Below are 22,572 nucleotides of genomic sequence, written 5' to 3'. Positions count from 1 at the left end.
TCGCTGGGTCCTCAGTGTAGGGTAAGCACGGCAGGAAGGGAAGATGGAAGCTGGAGAGACTGAGAGCCTGGCCGAGGCCCACGCCCCCGTGAGTGGGAGCCCCCAGCTCCCTGAACTGGAGCAATGCACACCGGTCCCCTCCGGGGAGTCCTGCTAAAAGCCTGCTGGAGGGGCTGAGGCCACCGTCAGAGAAGAGTGGGACATCTCGGTGCCCTGTAGCAGCCCTGACCACTGTGGTCCGCTCAGGTGCCCAAGAACGCCTCCTAACATGGCCCTGAGGTCTAAGGCCAGGGTTTGCGCGGGACAGGAAGAGCCAGGAGGGAGGCGAGTGGGAGGGAGAGAAGCCAGGGGAGAGATGGGCGTGAGGGAGAGCCCTGGAGGGCAGTCAGGGCAGGTGATGAGCGGCAAGGCCACAGCCGGCCCCCTGGGCCTCGGGTTAACATTGTCATAATTATGTCAATTAAGACAAATAAGTTCAAAATGTACGAGGAAAGAGAGGGGGAAGAAGCAAAAATCGCTAAAACATTGGCTGTCTCCGTTTCCATAGCAACCTGAATTCTCACACTCTCATCAATGGGTCCTGGCTTGGGGAGGCGGAGGGCCCACCATTCCCAATGAAGTCAAAGATGGATGGTGGCTGTCACCCGTCAGGACCCGAGCTGAGGGCAGCGAGGTCTGGGGAGCACACACCCGGGGCCTTGGGAGAGTGACAGCCACAGAATGGCTCCCCTGGCACCGAGGCCAAGCCCTCTGTCTTACTGTTAGGTCACTGTGGCCCTGAGGGGACAATGACTTTTCTCGGACATGGGGGGCAAGTTAGTGTCAGAATTGGAATTTAAACCCAGGCCCCCAAGTCCCCCACCCCCACCCCCCAGGCCGCCCAGTTCTGTGACTTTCAGGCATGATCGAAGGCACAGGCCACTAGACCCAGTTGGATTTGGTGACATTTCCCTCCTCGGGCTGAGCACCTCAGGATATAGGGGTGCATGCTGTGTTGGGACATACCCTGCCAAGATCAAGGCCGGTGCTGCGATCACCAGTCCTGCCCCCGCCTCTCTCTCTCCTGGGATGTCTACTGACTTCTCTTGATGTCCCTATGTCCCCATGGTCCAGAGCATCATTGCAAGGTGTCAGTGCCCTGAGAACCCTCAGGGGTGGGGCGGGAGGACATTTCCATGAAGCCGTGGGTCCCGCTGAAGCTGGGATGGGCAGGGAGGAGCCGCTCTCTCAAAGGCCCCCGAGTGCCCCCACTTCAGCGCACGCGCTCAGCGGGCCCAGCTCTGCGCATCCATTCACAGTCCACGTGTGGCACCTGCATGACCCAGCACACAGGCACACACAGGGTCAGTGCGACTGTGGTCCATCTCACAGGGCAGCCTGAGGAGTCCACAGAGCAGTTATCCGGCTTCCCACTTTATAGATGCAGAAACTGAGGTCCAGGGGAGAAAGGAACACATCCAAGGTCACTGCAAATTAGGGGTGGAACCAGGGACTTGGACCCGGGGCTGACCTCACCAAACAGAACTGTCTAGATTACACAGGTGTGCTCACTGAAGCCACACCCTCTCTTCTCCCCAACCCCGCACCTCTTCCCACTGTCCAGACACCCACAGATTTTCCACCGCCAGTCCTGGCAGACCTGGGGACAGGTGGCAGTGGCGTCCAGACTCCCAAGAGCGCAGAACAGAACGTGTAGATGAAGCCCTGGCCGCCACCTTTAATGAAGGAGAGCCCTTCTCTGATGAACTGAGGCTGTTGATTTCAACCACAGGGAAACTTAACATGCAAATTAGGGATGGTCTGATCATCCATCACCTGAAATTGGCAGGTTTGAGTTTGGCCTTGATCCCTAGTAACCAGTGCACAGGGATTGGGCTAGGGCGTTCCGGCAGGCGGGGCCCAGGTCCTTGGGGGGACAGGAAGAGGTGGTCCCCATCAGAGGCACATATGTTTTTGTCTGGGATACCCTAATAGATGGAAATAAGGTCTTCATTCTTTCTCCCCATGCAGCTGGACTAGAGAGACCACCTCCTGGGAATCTCCCTCTCCACACATCCCAATACACATCTTCCTGTGCCCCCACCCCCTCTTGGCTCTCAGCCAGGACACAGAAACTAATTAGGCCTTGACTTAGTTATTCAGTTATGCGCTCTGGCAGGCAAATGGTCTAGACAGATGCCTGGGGAGTTGGTAATGACCCCTGCTTCCTGGGGCTGCCTTGGTGCTTGACTCCTCCCCCCATCCAAACCCCTAGGAGCCCCTCTCTGGTCCATTCATGGGATTTCTCAGTGTGGGAGGATTCAGGTGACCTCTCCCTGTGTCTTTGTCCCCCATAGAGGAGTCTCTGCCCCAGGCCCCTTTTTTGCTCTCTGACTAATGGAGCACCAGGGTGTCTGTGACTCTGAATTTCCACCCAGCCAAGAGAGAGGCTTGCTCCCAGCTGGCTGCCCTGGCCCCTGGGCTCCAGAGCCTCCTGGAAGTGGGCGTGGAGAAGGGGGTGGGGGGTGGGAGCGGAGGTTTCCGCTCTCATTGGCAGCCCTCCCCCCACCCCCACTGGGGAGTTGAGGGGGCGAGTGCTGGGAGATGCTGGCTAGTCCTCAGCTCAGTGTGTAAGGAGCAGTGGGGACACAGAGAGGGGGCTTGGGGCAGGGAGAGGGCATTCGTCCCGCAGAATGAGGAATTGTAACCCAGAATGACAGTCTCCCCAAAAGAAATGGGGCACAGACCCTGGCTATTACCCATAGTGTGTCCAGAAGCTCAAGCCACCTCAGTCTCTCCTTGACCCTGACCCCGAGGGAACACAGAGGGGGGCCCTGCGTGGAGGAGCAGGCACAGCCTGGCCCCGGCCACAGCCCCTGGGCACTTAGCTATCAGTGCCCAGAAAACGGCTCCAAACCTCAGTGGCTTAAAGAGCCAAGATTCACTGTTTCTCTGCTGGTCTCTCCTGGGCCTCTCACGAAATTGCACTGGACTGTCGGCCAGCTGGGGTGGGGGAGGGGGCTGGGCTGGACAGATGGGGTACTAGACCTCCTCCCTCCTGTGGTTTATTGTCTTTCATGGACGCTGATCTCAGGGCAGGGGTCTAAGAGAGCGACTACAGGGATTTGGGGCCCTAGGCTCTGGAAAGTTCCATCACTTCTCTCAGTGAAAAGAAGTCAGGAGACCAGCCCAGATTTGGGTTGGGGGTGGGGGGGCAGTAGACTCCACATCCTGAATGCAGTTGCTGGAAAATATCAGGGCTGTGCTCCCGGTGTCCCGGCCTGGCAGCTGCACAAGTCACCTTTTACAGATGGTGGCTCACGTTGCGTCCCCAGGGCCTCGTTAACGCAGTTCAGGTCTGGGTCCCCCACCAATTGTTTCCTAAGTCAACTCCGAGGGTGACTTTGAAACCCAAAGAGAATGAGCAGAGGTTGGAGGTGAGTCATGCTGGACAAAGGCCAGAAAGGTAGGGCAGGCGGGGTCGTTTCTGGGGCCAGCTACCCAGGGGCTGAGCAGATGTGCAGGAGGCAGAGCGAGGCGTTGGCTCCGGGCCCTGACGCTCAGGGCCCCCACTGTCACAGTGACACTGGGTGTCATGGTAGCCGCTGCTCAGGCTCTGCTGCTGGGGCTGGCCCACTGGGAAGGGCTCGTGGGGGTGTTGGGCCCGGTATGAGGGGCTGTTAGAGTGGGCTGAGGGCATTGGTCCCTTCTCCCAGGCTAGGTGACTAAGTGGATCATAATAACGTCGGTGATCCCAGTGCCAGCTGAGTCCTCGTGAGTGCTGACCGCGTGCCTCACACGGGACCCTGGCCGGGGCACTTGACAGCCCTTACCTCATCCTCCAAAGTGCCTTCAGGTAGGGACTGCAGTGTGACAGTTAACAGCACAAAACCTGGAGGCAGCCTCTTGGGCCTCTGCCACCTATTGGCTGTGTGATCTTGGGCAGGTTACCCAACCTCTCTGTGCCTTAGTTTCCTCATATATTTCATCTGCCAAATTTGGATAAAATTAATCTGACCTCACAGAGTAGTTAATGAGGAATAGCTGAATTATCTATCCTATGTAAAGTGTTTACAACAGCGTCTGGCTGATATATTATTATTATTATTATTATTACTACTACTACTACTATTATCATTACCCCTATTTTATGGATGGGGATATGGAGGCACAGATTGATTAGGCAACTTGCTCAAGGTCACACAGCAAGTAAGATACACAGACTGTCATTAACCCCCTTCTCCACCTGCACCCACCTCCCCTTAGCACAGAGCTACTTAAGCAGAGCAGAGCAGGGTGATGTGACTCGGGCGCCCCGTGGCACTGGGCTTCAGCGGGGTGTGTTTGAGCTGTGCGAGAGGTCGGCCTGCCTGCCCAGGCTTGCTGAGCACTGCTCTGTGCAAGGCAGAGTCGCTACATGGGAAGGAGAGACAGACAGTGGAAGAATTAGGAATGGGCCCAGCAGGGAAGTTCTGCACCTGCGTGGGGACTTCAAACACTGGGACTGGTAGTGAAGGGAGGTCCGGGGTGGAGTTCTGCCAAGTCTGCTGTGAAGAGACAAAAACCAGGGCAGTGGGGGGGGGGGGGGGGTCATAAAGCTAAAGTCGTTCATTATGCAAAGCTCTCCATCCCTTTTACTCCTTGGTATTAAAATTGTCCTTTAGAAAATTCAATGAAATCTGCATGACAGATATTTTGTTCTTGTTGCCTTCAGATCCTTTTTGGTCAAATTAAAGTTAGCCACCCCTACCTGCCCCTATAAAATGGGAATAGGTGTGGATTTGTATATGGAAAATGGGTATAGGTTTTAGGGTGAGCGGGCAATTTTACTGGTCTGGGAAATCGCTGTGTTTGCTATGCCGTTCATGGTTCCTCAAGGGGGGATGGTGTCCTGTCACATTTGCCCCCAAAGCCCCCAGCACAGCACTGGCCATTAGCAGTTGTTGGAGCGTGTTTCTCACCTTGGAAGGGCAGCCAAGACTCTCCCAAAGGGAGATGCAGCCCAGAGCTGGGAGCTGGGGGAGGGCTCAGGGAGACAGGTCTTTTCCCTGCCTAGACAGCTGAACCTGGGGCGCAGACAGGAGAAACGCAGGGTGTGAGAAGGAGCATTGGCTCTGACCTTGAGTCAGGTCTGCCCAGGGAAGGGCATGGGCACCTCACCACGCACCCCCTCACCCCCTGCCAGGGCTGCCAACAGCAGGGGCTGCAAGATGGCCAGGGAGGCCTCTTCCCAGCTTCCCTCGGCCTGACCTGCCCTGGCAAGCTGGGGGAACCCCAGGGAGCCCGGTGCCTCCTCCAGCCTTATCAACATGCATTAATCCCACAAACATCTGGCCTGGGGAAATCAGGAGCCTGGCGAAGACGGGGGGGGGGGGGGGGGGGGGGCAGGACTCAGCGGGGCAGGACGCACGGGCCAGCTGGACAGCGCTCGGCAGGGTTCACACTGCCACTCACCCCCCACCCGCAAGTAGCTGCTGCCTACACACATCCAGCCCACCCTCCTTGGTATTAATTAGCCATTATCTTCCGTGGTAACGAACGGGGCCGTGACAAAGTCATTCCTGCTCACAGATGAACGAGGCTTCGTTCCCTTCTGTTCCTTGCAATTCGGAGATGCTGAGGCTGATGTTGAGCTCTTCCCCGCTGCCTCCAGGATAGCATGGTGTCCGGGGGCCGCAGCAGGGAGTGCACCTGAGCACATTTCTAAGCAGCGTAAGGCAGCGGCCATAACATTTCCATCTGAGCGCAAGGGGCGGACGGCCCCCCAGTACCGTGGAGACAACGGCCTGCTCTTTCGGGTGTTATTACTATTACTGCCCATATGCAGAGCCTAAAACGCCTCCTGACAGGTTGTCGGCCCTCCAGTGCGAGCTGAATGATCACATTTCTTGAGGGCTTGCTGAAAGTCAGACACCGCGCTAAGCACTGCGCGGTCGGTTCTGCTATAACACGCAATAGAAGCGTTGGTAAAAATCGCCACACTATGCAAAATCGCGCCATAAAAACCACAAGGCTAATGGGGGAAATGGGGTGAGGGAACAACAGTCAGGAACTTCATCAGAGGCACTTCATAAAGAGGAGCACACGGTCCCGCACACATTCAGTGGCTCAGAAATGCCGAAGTCCTACAATCAATATGGCGCTCGCCTTGGGAAAGGTCTGGGATCTGCTTGTGGGAGTGGGCACAGGAGGGCTGCTGCTTGTGAGTTGCCGTGATGGGTAGAAGGAGGGAAGTCTGAAATCAGGAGGAGAGATGTCAGAGCAGGTGTGGACGGGGGAGCTCATGTCACTCCGGGAGCTGAGGGTGCCTGAGGGTGGGGGGCTGTGTATTTGCCTCACGTGTGGCTGTCCACGTTTCCCCAGTGCTTCTCGCGCACAGAATTACACACAAGCAAACGCAAAACTCGAGTCAGGCTCCGAGTATCCTCTAAGATATCGATTGTATTGGAACGAAAGCACCCGCACAAAACTGCCTGAACTTGTATTTCCTCTAAGGCGCTGCCCTTGTGGTACCCATCGTGCAGATGGAGTGGCCGAGGCTTGACGAGGGCCAGCCCCCTCTGAGGTCACATGCTGAGTATGTGGGCAGCTATGATTGAAGTCAACCCGAGGCCCAAGCAGTGTGCGTGAAGACCCCAGTTCTCTGGGACGAGGGTCAGACTCAGTGTCAGACTTGGCAGCCCTTGATGGTGGTCCGTCCCATCGTCTCTCCCCTGGTTCCTGGCGGAGACCAAACTGGCCTCCGGCCGCCTGGCCTTGACCAACTCCACTTCGTGCCCCACCCTGTAGAGAGAGCCACCGTTGTGCAAAGGTACCTCTGCTTCTGTGTCACCAGCAGTGGCAAGTGTTCTCCGCCAATGGCCAGGTAGTGACAGCCGGGCTTTGCGAGCCGTGCTGTCTGTTGCAGCTTCTCCGCCCCGAGGCTGCAGAGCAGGGAGCAGTCAAGGCCAGTGCATCAGTGAGGGAGCTGGCTGGGCTTCGATAAGACTTTACTTACAGGGGTGGAAATGTGAATTTCATACAATTTTCACCTGTTGCGAAACATGACTCTTCTTTTGATTTTGTTCAACAATTTAAAAATATAAAAACTATTCTTAGTATGTACCTTGCCGTACGACAGGCGGTGGGAGGAAGCTTCGGGCGTAGGGTGGGCTGGAGCTGGCCAACGTCTATTCTCCACCCCTGCGTGATGCCCTCAACAGGTTCCTAGGGTCCTTCGGAAAGAGCCCGAGCGCTTCGGCCCGGCCATGGGCCCTGTGGGGACTGGCGCCAGCGCTGCGCCCAGCCTCTCCCCTGGCCAGGGCCCGCTAGGTGACACCCAGCTACAGAAGCAGTTCTGTCTCTGACGCCTCCCGGTCATGCCTGCTCCACCCTGGTGTCCGACCTCGGCCCACACCACCTCCTCAAAGCCTCTCCTGTCCTCTGCACCCCCATGCCAAACTAGGAGCCTGCTCTCTGGCCCCCAGGTCTGAGAGGCCATTAAAGGCAGCTTCTCCCCTGGACACCAGACAGATGGGGGAGGGCCTGGAGAAAGCAAATCGAATAGGCTGCACCCCCCTAAAGCCCTGCCACCCCAGACCCCGCCGACCACCACCACCATGACTAGGCCACAAAGCACAAGCCACCGGGTTCCTTGAGGCCAGATTTCCACGCGGCCTCTTTAGGGGCTTGTTTTCATTTGCTTTCTTTCTGATCCACCTCCGCATGCAAAGTAGCCCGAGGCATTTCAGAAGGTGTCAGGGGACAGGGCAAAGGAGCCCCCTTTTCTCCCCCAGAGGTGTAGGAAGCAGGGAGCCAGGCCGGAGAGTCCAGACAATCCTTGTGAGCAAAAGAGGCAGCCCATTGCCTTGCCTTCCCTTTCTTTCTTTTTTCTTTTCTTTTTGAAATCACATTGTCCCCCTCAGCCCTCAGGGTTTCTTCTTTCTCGGTCACTTTTGTAAAACTCCAAGCCGAAATGGCTTCAAGTTTTAACTCCTTGCCCCTGGACAAATCTTGCCTTCTCTGTCTCTTTGTTCCATTCTGTTCCCAGTAATAAATGTTATGTCCCACGTCACTCTCCCCTTCTCAAAATGATCCCCAGAGCTCATTACTGCCATCTCAGAGGGGGCTCCTGGGTCAGGGAAAGGGCTGGGCAGCTCCCCAGAAGCACTTCTCTGTGGGATGTGAGAGAACTGCCCACCGCGCAGACCAAAGAGCCCGGGACAGGTCAGGGGGGTCATGCGTGGGGTGGGAACATGCTTGGGGTCAGATGGGTCTGAAATCGAATCTCACTTTGCGCCCCTTGAACTGGGTGACCTCAGGCAACTTGCTTAACCTTTCTGAGCCTGGGTCCCCTATAAAATGGGCAGGAGTCCCTTCCCCCTCAGTAAATGTGGGGATGAACCAGATACTGTATGTCAAGTGTTTGCTCTAAACCTGAGGCTGGTGTTATTGTTATCAGAGGGAGGGTCCCAGCAGTGATGGTCCCACCTGCCCATGCTGAGTGGCCATCTCAGACCCCTCGGCTCCTCCCAGGCCTCCCACCTCCCCCTCTGCCTACTCACCCAGAGTTTGGGGGAACCAGCCTGCTGATGGAAATCCTTGATGAAGTTCTTTGCCTTGCTCACTGAGAGCGATTCATTGGTCCAGAAGGTCGCAAGCCCCTCCCCTGGGCCAGCAGTCAGGCTGTCACAGGGTTACCTGTCCCCAGCTCCATAACACCGCTGTCCCTCTCATTGCCCACAGGCCCCGGGGTCCGTCAGAGCATCCCAGTTCTTCCGGGGGGAGCCGGGGAGCTCAGGGCCACACCCAGGCTCAGGGGCAGCTGGAAGGCCGGGCAGAGTGGGGAGGCCCTGCAGCATGTCCCCCACTTCGGAAGCCAGCCGTCTTTCGGAGGGTGCTGCGCAAGCCCACAGGCTGTGTCTCGGCTGAGCAGCCTCCTGCAGGTGACTGCATCCAGCTCAGCTCACCCTAGGCCGCCTGCGTCTGTGTCCACCCTCATCCCCCGTCCTACAGGGACCGCCCGTCCCACATGGTCAAAGAGGCTCTTCCTGGCCCTGGCTTCATCCCCAACCTGGAGGAAACCTGGCCATATGAGTTTCTTACAGTCCCTGTAACAATCTCACACGTAGTGACTTAAAACAAGGCTGCTCTAGAGGTTAGTCTGGAAATCAAGGCGTCGGCTGGGCAGCGTTCCTTCTGGAGGTTGTAGGGGAGAAAACATCTCTTTGCTTTTTTCAGCTTCTAGAGGCCGTCTGCATTCCTCAGCTGGTGGCTCCCCATCCCTGCAGCCTCTGCTCCTCTCTTCACACCTCCTCTCCCCATGACTCTGCTGCCCCTCTCTTAAAAGGGCCTGCGGGGTCACAGTGGGCCCACCAGGAAATCCAGGGCAGTCTCCCCGTTCAAGGTCTTTCCCTTCATCACAGCGGCAATGTCTCTGTACCATAAACTGGTGGCTTATAACAACAGACCTTTATTCTGTCCTAGCTTTGGAGGCCAGAAGTTCAAAGTCAAGGTCTGACAGGCCCCGCTCTCTGAGGGCTCTCAGGGAAATGCGTTCTGTGCCTTCTTCAAAGCAGATGCCAGGAGGGACGGACCCCAAACTCTTGGGTATGTGTCCAGTTGAGGTGCGTCTTCTCTGTGGACTGGACTGTCCCAGTGTACCAGATACTCATTAGCTGTGTGACCTGGGCAAGCTGCTCATCCCTCCAGGCCTGTTTGCTCATGCGTAAACCAAGGTTTCTGTTAGCCTCCTGCAGTACTGTGAGCATGAACTGGGTTGGCGATGTATGTTGAAGTCCTTAGAACAGTACATTTCTTATACTACTTATGCTTGTGTTAATTATGTAATGGTACAATATTATTATTATTTATTACCGGGTACAAGTACTTTTCCCTTTAAATCACCCTGGACAGAGTTTTACCTTCTTTCCTGAAGAACCTTTGCAAAAGCAAAGCCACAGGACGGAGCCAATTTCTAGCCTGCCACCACGCCAGGGGCCCGTTCCGCAGCACCAACACCAGCTGTCCCCTGCTGCGGGAGGGCGCGTGGCGTGTGTGCCTACAGGTTTCTGAGGCCACGGGTGCATGTGGGCACACACGTCCCTGGGCCTGCTGCCTCCGCTGTTGCCCAGAAGGCCTTCGGTGGATGGAAGGAAACCTGGGTCCCCAGAGCTAAGCTGCCTGTCCCAGTCCTAGCAGCCTGTGTCGACCTTGGCCATCTGCAGTGACACCTGCAGATAGCACACAGCGGGCCCCGCTGGCCCCCCCAGGGGATGTGGAGGCCCAGCTGCCTTCCCCCCATTCCCTAGAGAAGAGGTCTGGCAGGTGGCTGGCAGAGCGCCTCTGTGAGGGACCCTGAGGAAGGGGCCTGGGGGTGGGGGTCTGTTCCCCCAAACCTCATGCTGCCCCTCCCTCTCTTTCCAGCCTCCCTCCCCCACACAGAGCCTTTGGAAAGAAAGGCCTCAGGGCCAAGGGGTCAGTGATTAGAAATCTGTCTACGAGGACCACCTAGAACCTAGAAAATGAGGTGTGGGTGGGGAAGTGTGCGTGGGTCTAGGACCGGCCACCTGTCTGTCTTGAGTGCATCTCAGTGAGGCAGCCCCAGGGGCCTGCCTGCTGTGCCCTCAGTGCGAGAGAGGGGTGCCTGGGACTGGACCGCGTGGACTCGGGTGTGCCCGGGGTGACCTGAGGATGGGAGTGGCCGTGGACATGTGTTCTCCCTGGGAGTGTTGCTCGTGGGCTGAGTGTGTTTGCATAAGTATGGATGCATGTGGGGGTTGTGTGCACACATGTGCCTGTGCATGTGTATGTATGTATACAACTGTGCACGAACATACGCACACGCTTGTGGGTGAGTGTGCACACCTGTGTGCAGACAGGTTAGGGCGTGTGCATGGGTATTGTGGTGGGTGTGCATGCATGTATGCATGACTGCATGTGAGTTTTGTGTGGGCAGGCTGCATGAGTGTACATGTGTGCAGATGTGTGTAAGAGTGCACATGGGCGCAAACATGTGGGTGTATGTGTGCAAATGTGTGTTGTGTGTGTACACGTGCGTGCTCGTGTGTGTGCCTGTGTGCACCCGCACACAGATACCCTCCCTCCATGTGCGCAGCCGCGTGCATCTCTGGGCACCTGACTTATTAGCGAGGACAACGCAAGGAGAGCGTGCCTGTTATTTCTGGTGTCTGCATCAGCTCCTGACAGCTCCGTGGAGTTGAAATATCTTATTTAATATGACTAAGAATCATTTTAAATATCAACTGTGACACTCAAGGACTCGAACCAGAAAGGGCATGGTGTGTCTCCCGTGCTGGAGGAGATGCCGCATTTGTTAGGCAGTGATTTTCTCGCCTGCCTGTCTCACGTCTCTGAAAACCCAATTACCTGTCCCGGTTCCTCCCTGTGTTGTCGCCGAGTGCCCGAGCCCTGAGCCCCGCTCTCCGACTTGGGGCTGCGTGGACAAGCCGGCGGGGCCGTGTGGGTAAAACCAGGACACCCTGTGATGGCAGAGGGGACAGGTTCCCGGGGTGCCTTCCCATTGCCCGGCCAGGCGCCGAGCCCAGCCCCCAAGACTCGCTGCACCGACCGCCCCCGTTGCTATCAGGAAGCCCGGGGATGCTCTAAGTGCAGCTACGGAGAGAGTTCCAAGGTAGCTTGTCACACGCACAAGGCAGGGAGCAGAACAGCTCAGAGAGGCCTTGACTCCTGCTTATAAAGTGGGGGGACTAGGAATTTGCATAAAGAAATTTTGAGAAGAGACTCAGGAAACTAGTCACAGTGTTTACAGTAACAACACGTTGGGAGCTGGGGCCGACCGGGCTTCGGGGATGCAGGGATGGGGGAGGTACTTACTGTGCGCCTTCTCCTTTGCTCTTAGAACGCTGAATCCTGGGAACGTATTTCCTGGAATAAATTAAGAACTAAGCCCCTGGGGCCACGCCCCGGAGCCTGTGCCTCGGGGGATGGAGAAGGAGGCTGCAGGTCAACCCGGGGCAGGGGCCTCCTGCCCACCTGCACCAGAGGAGCCAGGCTGGAGCCTCTCTGCCTTCTGGACACAAATAGGGGTGACTGGGAGCTTGGGAGGTCAGGCTGGTGAAGAGAGGTTCATTGAGGTCAAGAGGCAGAGGGGGCAGCTTCCAAAGGGGACCTGTCATCTCCTTGCTGTCCCAGTGTCCCTGAGGAGGCAGGACACAGTCTCCACCGGCAGCGGAGGGGCTGGGGCAAGGCCCCTCTATCCATAAGGAGCATTAGGTAACCAAGGGGGCGTAGCAGATCCTTTGTTGGTGGCAGGCGACAGTTGGGGTTCACGTCTGTGGGGAAGCCAAAGACTTCGCCAGGCAGGGGAATCTGTGCTCCTGTGATGCTTGGCACTGAGCCCACTTGGTTTGGGGTGTCCTGACACACCTTCCTTGTCTTCCTCTCTGAACCCCTCCCACACTTCACCCCAACACCATCCATTCCCCACCAGTGACTCGTACACTTGCTCCCTCATTTGACAGGCATCTGTGTCCTCTTGTAAGGCTCACATCCAAGACAGCTACCATTGTCCCCATTTTACAGATGGGAAAACCGAGGCTCGCAAGGTTCCCCAACATGCCGAGGCCACACGCCGACGAGAGAGCAGATGTAAAGTCAGGTCTAAATTTCTCTGAGTCAGCAGCTCCGGCGTGTTCTCCAGGGCTCCCTCGGGCATGCGCCCACTGCCCTGCGCCCAGAGAGGCCGGGCCAGGCTGGCAGCCACAGGTGGGCAGGGCAGAGCGAGCTGTCGGCTGAATGTGTCCCCAGGGCTGGGGAGGAAGCTCTGCTGGGATAATGATTGCTGTTACTGTCATTACCAAGGGATGCTTACAGCACACTGCCGTGTTGTTGGCCCACTGCCTGCGCCGCTGGCCTGGGAGGCAGGGGGGCGGGGGGGGGGGCGCAGAGCTGCAGTCTGGGTGGAGTGAAGCGGGCTTCCCTGCTCCGAAAGGCAGTGGCGGACTGTTACTTTAAATAATGCTGCCTACAAGCCAGAAATAGCCAGCCTAGGGGGAGGGCGGCAGGAGGAGCAAGAGAGGGACTGTGCCCTGCCCTTCCTGGCCCAGGAGCACCTGCCCTCAACTACAGGGCAGGGGTCCGGGGACCAAGGGGAAGCCCAGAGCCAGCCCAGCCTCAGGGCAGGGCAGGCTGCATCCAGCTGGCCGGCCTCAAAGCCCCAGGGCGGCCTGCGGGGTTCCGGCTGAAGCAAATGGCCGCAGAGCCTTCTGCAGAAATCTAATCTTCTTAAAGTTTAAAATTCACCACACATAACTGACATCAGCAAACAAACCCAGACCCAACGAGTCCCCGGTGTCTCTTTTTTATCATGTGTACTTAAATTACAGGCTCGAAGTGCATTTTTTAACTTTATTTTTTAAATAAAACCGATATATGCATACGATAAAGAAAATCCTGTTGGCATAGAAAGACATAAAATCAAAAGTAGAAGTTCCCCACCCTTCCCACCCCCGATCCGTCTCCCAAAAGGGAGCTAACACGTACTGCGGGATCCATCTCGAAAATGTTGCATGTACATGCCAGGGAATATGTGTGATTATGTGTGTATGAATATGTGCTCTTTCAGACCCTCCACATGGTGTCATACCATTGACACTATTCTTTGATGTTTTTGTCTACAAACTCAGATTACTTGTATTGGGTCCACTTGCGTTACGCTAGGGTTCAGGAGTCTGTATCGATGGACAAGAACTTAGCGAGAGTGTTGAGAATACATCATCACTCTTGCCCCTAATGCTCAGCTGTGATATTGTTTATCTTGTTACTTCCTCGTGTTTTTGTTTCCGTAAACACTCCCCTTCTCCAGCCCCCTTCCCACGCTTGGTGCGTCCTGGGGACCCTCCCGTCTCATCCCAGGCGGGGGTTCCTGTGCCTTCTGTGGCTACGGCCCCGCTCATGGAGCCAACCCGCGTCTGATGGTCACTTGGGCTGCTTCAAAGTTTCTGTTTGTTTATCTCTGCCACTGCCAGCAATGCTACAGTGAACATCCTTGGACCTACTTTTTATTTTTGCCATATTTCCACAAGTACATCTAAGAGGCCTGCTCCCAGGAGTGCAGACTTTGGGTCAAAAGGCTTGCACATTCTTATTTGGACATATTTTGTCCCACACACTAGATCCGTTCCACTTCCACCAGCCAGCCTGAGTGGACGCCTCCCCTCCCCCTTCCTCTTGTCAGCCCTGGGTGTGAACATCCATGAAGATCTTCAGCAGCCTCATGTGTCAGCATGGGTTTGATTGGGCTTTGTTTCATTGTGACAGAAGTTGAGCATCTCTTTGGACAGTTTGTTGGTCACGTCTGTCCGTTTTCCTCTCCCTGGTGCTATTTAATAATACCCAGTTCCATTTCCAAAGATGGAGAGCTTTTCCAGCCAACCTCTCCCGCCATCTCCCCTCTCAGGTTCCCCCATCGCTTTCGAGACCCAAACAGTTTCCCTGAAGCTGCGTACCCCGCACCCCTGCCCGAGGGAGAGATGGGGCAGGGACAAGAGCGAGCCGTGACGAGCTTGAGGGTGGGTCTGAGAGGAACGGGAAGCCTGCCAGAGCTGGGGCGCCCGCTATCTCCCCATCATCGCGCTGCACACAGCAAGGACGGACAGATTAAGGCTACAGCTGGTGGCGGCGATAAGAGGCTTGGACAGCCGGAAGGTTCCGGATAAAGCTTCAAAGCTAGAGCTGGCACTTTGTCCCAGGACAGAGCATGGGGCTGTTTCGCAGCCGGGTTTGGAGTCAGAAAGGCTCTGGGGGACCCTGGCCGTGCCTCCTACCACCTGTGACACCACAGGTCACCGAGGAGATATTCGTGAACCTCGATTTCCTCACCTCTAAAGTGGGAGTAGCCCCCCTCCCCCGGGGTTAGCATGAGATTAAATGAAAGGCTTTCAAATGCAGACCCACGGCCATTTGCATCTGCCCACGTACAATGGGAAAAGTGAAGCTAGTGGCGTGGACTTGGCAGAAAATTTGTCTAAAATGTGCTCAACTGGCTTTTATGCTGAGATAACATTTCTTTTTTGTGATCTCAAAAATGTCCTTTATGTAAAATGCTGATCATTTTTATTTTTCTCTCCCCGCCTGGCTCACTCTCTCTCTCTCTCTCTCTCGATTTGATCCTCGATTTTTTTTTTTGTCTGTTTCCTTTTTGATTGGCTGGTTTTAATGACCTCACTTGGCAAAATAAAAACTTGACAATCTTACGTCAGCCCCCATTTTTTAAGTGTTATTGGTCCTGGATCTCCCCTCGTCTGGGAGCTGCTGGGTGAGATGAAGACATGGGTGGAAAGTACTTCATGCAGCCTTGTCATTGTGGGGTGGTGATGGTGATGATGATAATGATGATGATGGGCCCCCGTCTGAATAAAAGGAGACTTTTATAAGGTCGCTCTGTCCCAGGGTTGGCATAGCCTAGGGCCAGGCGGCAGTGAGTTTATTCGCCAAGTGAGCTAGGCACACCCTGGGTCACCCAAGGACGGGGGACATAGCCTGGGCACAAGCCCCGCACCTCGTGGAGGCCTGTGCTGGGCCACTCATCCCCCAGAGTGGGAAAGGGGGGCCAGGGGAGCTAACCCCCCACACCAGAGGGCAGCACACGCCCTGGCTCGGTGCCAGAAGCTCCTCTCACCGACCATTCGTGGCCAGGTGAGCTCACTGCTCCTGCTCTCAGGCTGCCTCTCCCCCAGCACCAGACTCGCCAGCTCTTGGCCAGTCCCACATTCCTGGAGTGGGCTCCTCAGGGGCCTCCTCGGATCCATGCGTCCTGGCCCAGGGCCCCGTGCACAGAAGACCAACCTGTCCCGCTCAGAAGGCTCTGCTTTTCCCTCCACGAAGCTGCAGTGGAGCCATCTGTAGTGTTAAGGATGCTGTAAAGCATTTGGGGAAACATGCAGACTTCCGGTGTCTGTTGCCTCCACCCATGTCAGTCAGTATGACAGCGCCGTCCCACACCTGGCCAAAAGAAAGTGCCGCCAGTGGCCTTTCTCAGTCATGTGAGTCACGGGAAGGGGAGGACAGGAGCCTCCAGCGGACCCGACACAGTGCTGGGAGGCCCGGTCCTGGCCAGGGTCAAGGGCTCGGGAACAGCGCCTCCCATCCTTGGGAAAGTGCAGGCTTCTTCCTGGACACCCCATGGCATGGCCAGAGAGTCAAGGGCTCCCAGGTACCCTTCATACCAGAAGAGGATGATGTGGCAACCTCTGCCCTCTGACCCCAGACTGACCTGTGCATCCCTACAACTGCCTGCTGGCTCACTGGCTGTCTCGTCTGCCCCCAGGTACATGATCACCAGCCTGGACCGTACCCACGCCGGCTTCTACCGCTGCATCGTGCGGAACCGGATGGGCGCCCTGCTGCAGAGGCAGACCGAGGTCCAGGTGGCCTGTGAGTACAAGGGTGACTCGGAGCAGGGCGGGCGTGAGCAGGAGAGGGTCTGCAGGATCCTCCTCCACCAGCAACACTCCTGTGCTCACTGGGTGCTGATGGTGGCCTGTCCCGCTTCTCTGGGCCAGTACTGTCCTTCTGCAGTTGATGGAACCAAGGTCGGGGGAGGTGGCGGGAGCTCTCAAGGCCACATGGCTGATGAGCAGCACACACATCCGCTGACTCTGAATTTAGCACTCTTTAAATGGGACTAGCTGCTTTGTTTTTTAAAAGGAGGCCCGTCACCTGCTTTGAGGGTCTCCTCTGGGGTTGACCTCACACTTGGAGGGGGGTCTTCCTAATGGCCAACCCAAACTTCTCTTGCCTGACTTCCCGGGGCCCTCCGTAACCTTAATTTTTTCCATCCTCCAACTTGGTCAGCCCAGGAACAGCACAGTGCAGGGTCCCCACGATCTTCAGAGGGCATCGGGAGGTGCCTCATGGTGGACACTGTAACCCCAAGCGGGGAGATGACAAGTCAGCGTTCCTGGAAGGGGCCAGCGGGCAGAGGGTATAGTGGGAGACCCTCACTGAGCCTTCAGGGTCACAACCTTCTCCCAGGTGCCACCAGTGCCCAGGAGGACAGGTGGAAAAGGGAAGGCAGCTTCAGAAGAGCCCGAGGGCATCCCCAGGCCCGGGTCCCAGAGCACAGGTCACACCCTCCCCTGCTACTCAGCCTCCCCGGCCCGGCCCTGCCCCTTGTCTGAAAACGGGGGCCATGGGCTGGAAATGAGCCTCACGTGGGCTATTTCATGCAGTGTATTTTAGGCGGAGAGGTCCAAGGGTAACAGCCCAGCAGAGCCGCAGGGGCGCACCTCGGACCCTGAGCAGGAGAAACTTTCTACAACACTCGGAGAGAAGCCCGATAGGAAACCGATAGGAAACCTCTAGTGAGGCAGAGTGTTTATAATAATTATGGAAAACAACCAAAATCAGAATTAGAGGACAGCTTGTCTCCATAAATCAGCACTGAAGGCAACTCAACTTACTCCCAGGAGCGGAAAAGCGCTGAATGGAAATGACGGACCAGGGCCATTGCCAGGTGGCTAGAGGACTCGACTCCCCCAGAGTTTCATTTAGCTGGTGCCCAGAGTCCCACGGGGCGGGGCTGCCATGGGGCAGCCTCCAGGGAGACTGCGCGTGTGTGCGCGCGCTGGTGTGGGTTCGTGCACGTGTGTGCTGATGTGTGTGTCTGGATTCGTCTGCTTCTCTCAGGTCCTTGCCATGCACTTGTGGGACCCCAAGAGCAGGTGCCTCCTTAAATCTTTCACCTCACTCACCCTGTCCCAGTCCTGGACCTCTCCCAGACAGTCCTCCCGCATCTGTCTGTCCACCTGTCTCTCTGACATGATTGCACAGACGCACGTGGTTCTGAGGATGGGTAGGGTATAGGGTATAGCTGTTTCTCCAGATCCCTGTGTTCCTCCTTGGCAGTGTCCACCCCATGCCCGCCTCCCAGGGCAGGCGCGTTCCGTCCTGGGATGCCAAGCAGCCAGTGCCAATGCCTGCCGCCCTAGGGGCTCTTTCCAGGGATCCCACCCCCAGCTCCCACCCCCTTCCCAAAGAGAGACTGTAAATTGAGTTCTAATGAGAAATTAATAAGGCAGCTGTGCTAACAACTACTGATAATAGCAAAGTCATTACAAAAAGATTCTTTACATGTTTTTAATTACAGCAATTAAGGGGAAGTCAATAAAACATCAACCCTTCCCCAGTTCCCTTCCTGTCCCCAGCCAGTCTCCTCTTTGTTTTGTTAAAGTCTCCATAAACTTCTGGCACGCAACAGGTGGGCTGAAAGGCTGCGAGCACGGGGAGAGCCCTTCTGACCTCCAGTCGCCGGGATGCATCCAGGCCCTGTGAGCACCTCTGTGTTCTCCTCACCTGGGCAGCCGCCCAGCCCTGGCTGGCGGTCGGCTCAGACCTGGAGCCCCAGCCCCAAACCTGCCCACACCCTGCAGGGCAAAGGGGTCCTGCCCCATGGGGAGCCACCCTGCCTCCATTATAGTGGGGGTTCAGTCACCTCTACAAAATGGGACTCGAGGGCATCAAGCCTGTTGTCACGTGATGGTGTTGCCCCGCATGTCACCAATGGACTCGTTTTCCTTCATTGTCAACCTGAGTATATTTAGGGACCATGCACTGGTTCAGGGTAACATTACTGTGTCTTCCTGCAGCACCCACGTTATCTGAATGTTCAGTTCACTCATGAAACAATGGTAGCTGTCTGCCTACCGCATGCCAAGCTCTGTTCTAGGCCGCGAGGACATAGGGGACAAAACCGAGACACGCGTTCCTACCCTCAAGGGAGGTAGTGGAGGCAACAAAAGTTAAAAGGAGAATATAGAACAGAATGCAGACTATAGGTGGCCCCTGAAGAAAAATAAAATGTTATAAGGAAAACTGAAGCCCGGTGAGTTGGATGGAGGCTGGGGCAGGGGTCCTATTTGAAATGGAGTCTGAGGGAGGCCATCTGAGGAGGTGACACTGAGCACAGTCCCAAAGGAAGCGAGTGGGTGAGTCACACACACACACACATACACACACACACACACACACACACACACAAGGATAGGTCTTTCCAAGCCAGGGAATAGCAACTGCAAAGGCCCTGGGGTGGCTTTGGGTGTCTGAGGCCAGGGTGGCTGGAGCAGAGTAAGGGGAATGAAGAGTAAAAGATGCAGCTGAGGAGGTGGGGTGTTGGGGACAGACAGTGACATTCTAAGATGTGGTTGGTACTTTAGTTGTTACTCAGAATGTAATAGAAGTCATGGGTGGTTGGGGACAGTGTCATGATACCATTTGATTGGAAAGAGGAGCATTATTTCATAATAAATAAAACCACAATGAAATGCCACCCCATGCCCACCAGATTGGCAAAACCCAAAGAGGCTGGCCGGGCCAAGCGTTGGCAGAAACTCCCCTCTCTGCTGGTGGGAGTATGTAAAGAGGTAAACTGGTGCCAATTTGGAAAACAGTTTGGCATTCTCTTGTCAAGCTGCCATGTGCACAGCCTGCAATCCAGCAGTCCCTACTCTGGAGATTCTAATGGCTGCCCGAGATGCTTCTTCGCAGGCCAGTAAAACACTGAACACCAACCCAGCCTGCGGCGGTGCTGTGCTGTCTCCAGCCACGGGCGTCCGCGCAGCCATGACGGGGACTAAACTGCGTGCAGGGACAGAGACGGGGCTCCAAAAATAGGTTGCGCCAGAAGAGCGCATCACAGTAGACGACATACAAAATAATCCCAGGTGTAAAGGGCTTAGAAACGGACTGAATTAACCGTGAATTGTTTGCAGACGTGTCTATGTGGTAAAACTTGGTGGCGGGGGCGGGGCGGCGATGGCATGATTGACATGGCAGCAGGATGGCAGTTACCTCTGGAGAGAAATGGAGGAGGCGGGACGAGGCTTGCTAGAGTTCTAGTCCTTGAGCTGGGGGCTGGGTGCATGAGTGTTGGTTCTATTAAACTACACGTATAATTATATTCGCTTTTTTGTGTGTGATGACATATTTCGTGGTAAAAACTGTTTTAAAAATAAGTAAAAGCCGTGAATACAGTCTTCAGGATGCATACTTTACAAGACCTTTTAAGACATAACAAAGGCATCAGGAACAATTCCTAGGCCACCTCCAGCTGCGTCCCAGGCCCGCCCTTCTTTGCTCGGGGGGCATGGGCTGGGAAAGCCGGATCACGCTACAGGGCAGACGTGTTGTATTAACCAGTGTGAGCCTCGGAGAGGAGGTGCAGGCCTCGTCTGTTTCTGCCTCGGTGGGAGGGAGCGTTCCTGGGAGACCCCGGGCCCCCAGCCCCAGCCGGCATGTGGCCCTCCTCTCCTCTACCCTTTCTCCTGCACAGGCCGGCTGCGTGGGCTCCCTCTCAGAGGCCCCTGCTGCTGCTGTTTAGTACGTGCGTGGCTGTGCCCTGGGCCCGTGAGCAGAGGCCAGGGGCTCCCAGAGCAGGCCCAGGACACCCACTTCGGCAAAGCGAAGTGGAAGGAATGGGAGGGTACTGGGGCCTGAGAGCCACAGTGGAGCAGAGAGATTATGGGACAGAAGCGTGGAGGACAGCACCGACTGCAAAACTTGGACCAAGGCTAGGTGCCCTTCCTTCGGCCATCTGTCCCACCATGCATGCATGTGTGCATACACACATATGTGTGCGTGTGTGCCTGCACATATCCTGTCATATATATGTGTGTGTGCGTGCATGTATGCATACGTACGTACATACAATTATCTATGCCTCCATCCTTTCATTCCTCCTTCCTTCCATCCATCCATCCCAACATACATTCATACATATGTATATGATTAATTATCCATGCCTCTGTCTCTCCAACCCTCCCTTTATCCACTCATCCCTCCACTCATCCAACTACTCATACGTACATGTATATATACATGCAGACAGACAGGCAATTCCATGCCTTCATTCCTGCTTTCCTCCATCCGTCTGCCTCTCCTCTATCCATCCATCATTCGTCCATCCATCCATGCTTTCATCCCTCCCCTCATACTATACACATACACGCTCATCTCCCGCTCCTCCTTCCCTCCATCCATTCATTCCACCATGCACACAGTTACCCACGCTTCCACCCCTTCCTGCTTCCTCTCCTCCATCCATCTATCCCTCCTATCATCCATCCATCTGTCATTTATCCATCTACCCATTCACTCGTCCATCCATCCCTCCCTCCACTCATCCAACCACACACACAGACATGCATGCAATCATCCATCCTCCATCCTTCCTTTCATCCATCCAAACATCCACCCATCCCCTGAGCAAACCCATGACCCTGCCCAACTGGCATTCTTTTATTTCCTCGAACTAGCTCCTTTCTCTGAGCCCCTAGCCTTCACATCCCTCTGGACCATCAGGCCCCACCAAACACACACGCATGCTTAGCTAACTCCTACTCCAAAAAACCTCCGCTGCCTTGCGGCATACCTCTTCAGGGGAAAGGCTAAGGGAGTAAACCCCGACAGAAAATCCGGAGCCGGAGTCCCTAAGGCGGTTTGACGTTGTAGTCAACACCGGCAACTCCTGCGGCGCACCTGAAGCCAAGCTGTATTGGCTCCGTCTTTCCCTTGGACCATTCAGCTGCGAAGAGAGGGGGGGTCTGCTGCATGGGCAACAGCAGACCCTCCGTATCACCCTGCCCAGGCTCTGTAGCTTCAGCTTCACTGGAGAGGACACTCCAGCGTCATCGCAAGATGTCGATTCAACACGGGAGGAGACAGATACCGTGTCACTCCCGAGTTGGACTGCACAACCATTCTCGGCGGTGCAGATAGACTCTTAAGAAGCTACACCATCGTCTCTCGAGACGGACGGCTGCCGACTCTTTATATCCGTCCTTAACAGGAGCCTCACCCCGCTTCCCCATCGGAAGTCGTTCCCCTGCTGCTGCCTCTCACACAAGGACCCCGTTTCTTCCTCCCTACAGTCATTGCAGTGTGTCACTGAGTGTTTGTCTGCGGGTTGCTTTGCCGATGATGCCTGTCTCCCCAACCAGACTAGAACCTCTGCCAGGGCAGGGGCCAGGTCTTTCTTCCGTACTGCCCAGAGACCTCCTGGCTGTGTGCAAAGCATGGGGCCAGGTGTCTTGCAGGGATTCACTCATGCGTACAACCAAATATAACTGCCTCTTAAAGCTTACAATGTAGTAGAAAGAGATAAAGAATGTGAATGAAGAATTTTAACACCGGGTATGAGTCATGAACGAGGTGGAGAGGAAACGCAAGGAGGGGGACGGCGGGCAGGTTTGAGTGCCGGCCCTGCCCTGCCCTAACTGCTTAGCATTGGATCAGCCACTCCATCTCCATGAACTTTAATTTCCTCAGTGACAAAATGGAGCTAATAAAACTTGAGAGAGGGAAAAGAAACACTATTACCATGAAATTGCTTTAAATTGTTCAAATATATCTTCAGAGTTCTGCGAAAAGTGTTTTTTTTAAATAGATAAAATTATTGTAAGAACTGGAATCAATGTGATTTATTGACGCAATTTTTTATAGGCAGAGCCAAGGAATAGCAATTAATAAACAACTAAAAACGTTTGTTTATTGAAGTTGAGCTTCTCGTGTCATGATGATGATCAGACGAGACAATGCGGGCGAAGTCCACCTTGAAAGGAACCGGACACAGAGTCA

The 22,572-nt window shown here is 55.4% G+C and overlaps 1 protein-coding gene across 1 annotated transcript in view; it reads left to right on the top strand.

The window, feature by feature from the left end:
* Positions 1–22,572, top strand: part of SDK2 (sidekick cell adhesion molecule 2) — a 228,181-nt gene that overhangs the window by 115,525 nt on the left and 90,084 nt on the right. Inside the window, exon 3 of the mRNA XM_090290506.1 lies at positions 16,268–16,374. Coding sequence (XP_090146632.1) covers positions 16,268–16,374 — 107 coding nt within the window. The remainder of the gene's footprint in view (positions 1–16,267; positions 16,375–22,572) is intronic.

The sequence above is a fragment of the Furipterus horrens genome, unplaced genomic scaffold (assembly GCF_987537825.1).
Source record: "Furipterus horrens unplaced genomic scaffold, mFurHor1.1.pri manual_scaffold_11, whole genome shotgun sequence".
In the NCBI taxonomy this organism is placed as follows: domain Eukaryota; kingdom Metazoa; phylum Chordata; class Mammalia; order Chiroptera; family Furipteridae; genus Furipterus; species Furipterus horrens.
Note: the sequence above shows the minus strand (reverse complement) of the source record. Positions and strands in the feature narration are given on the sequence as shown.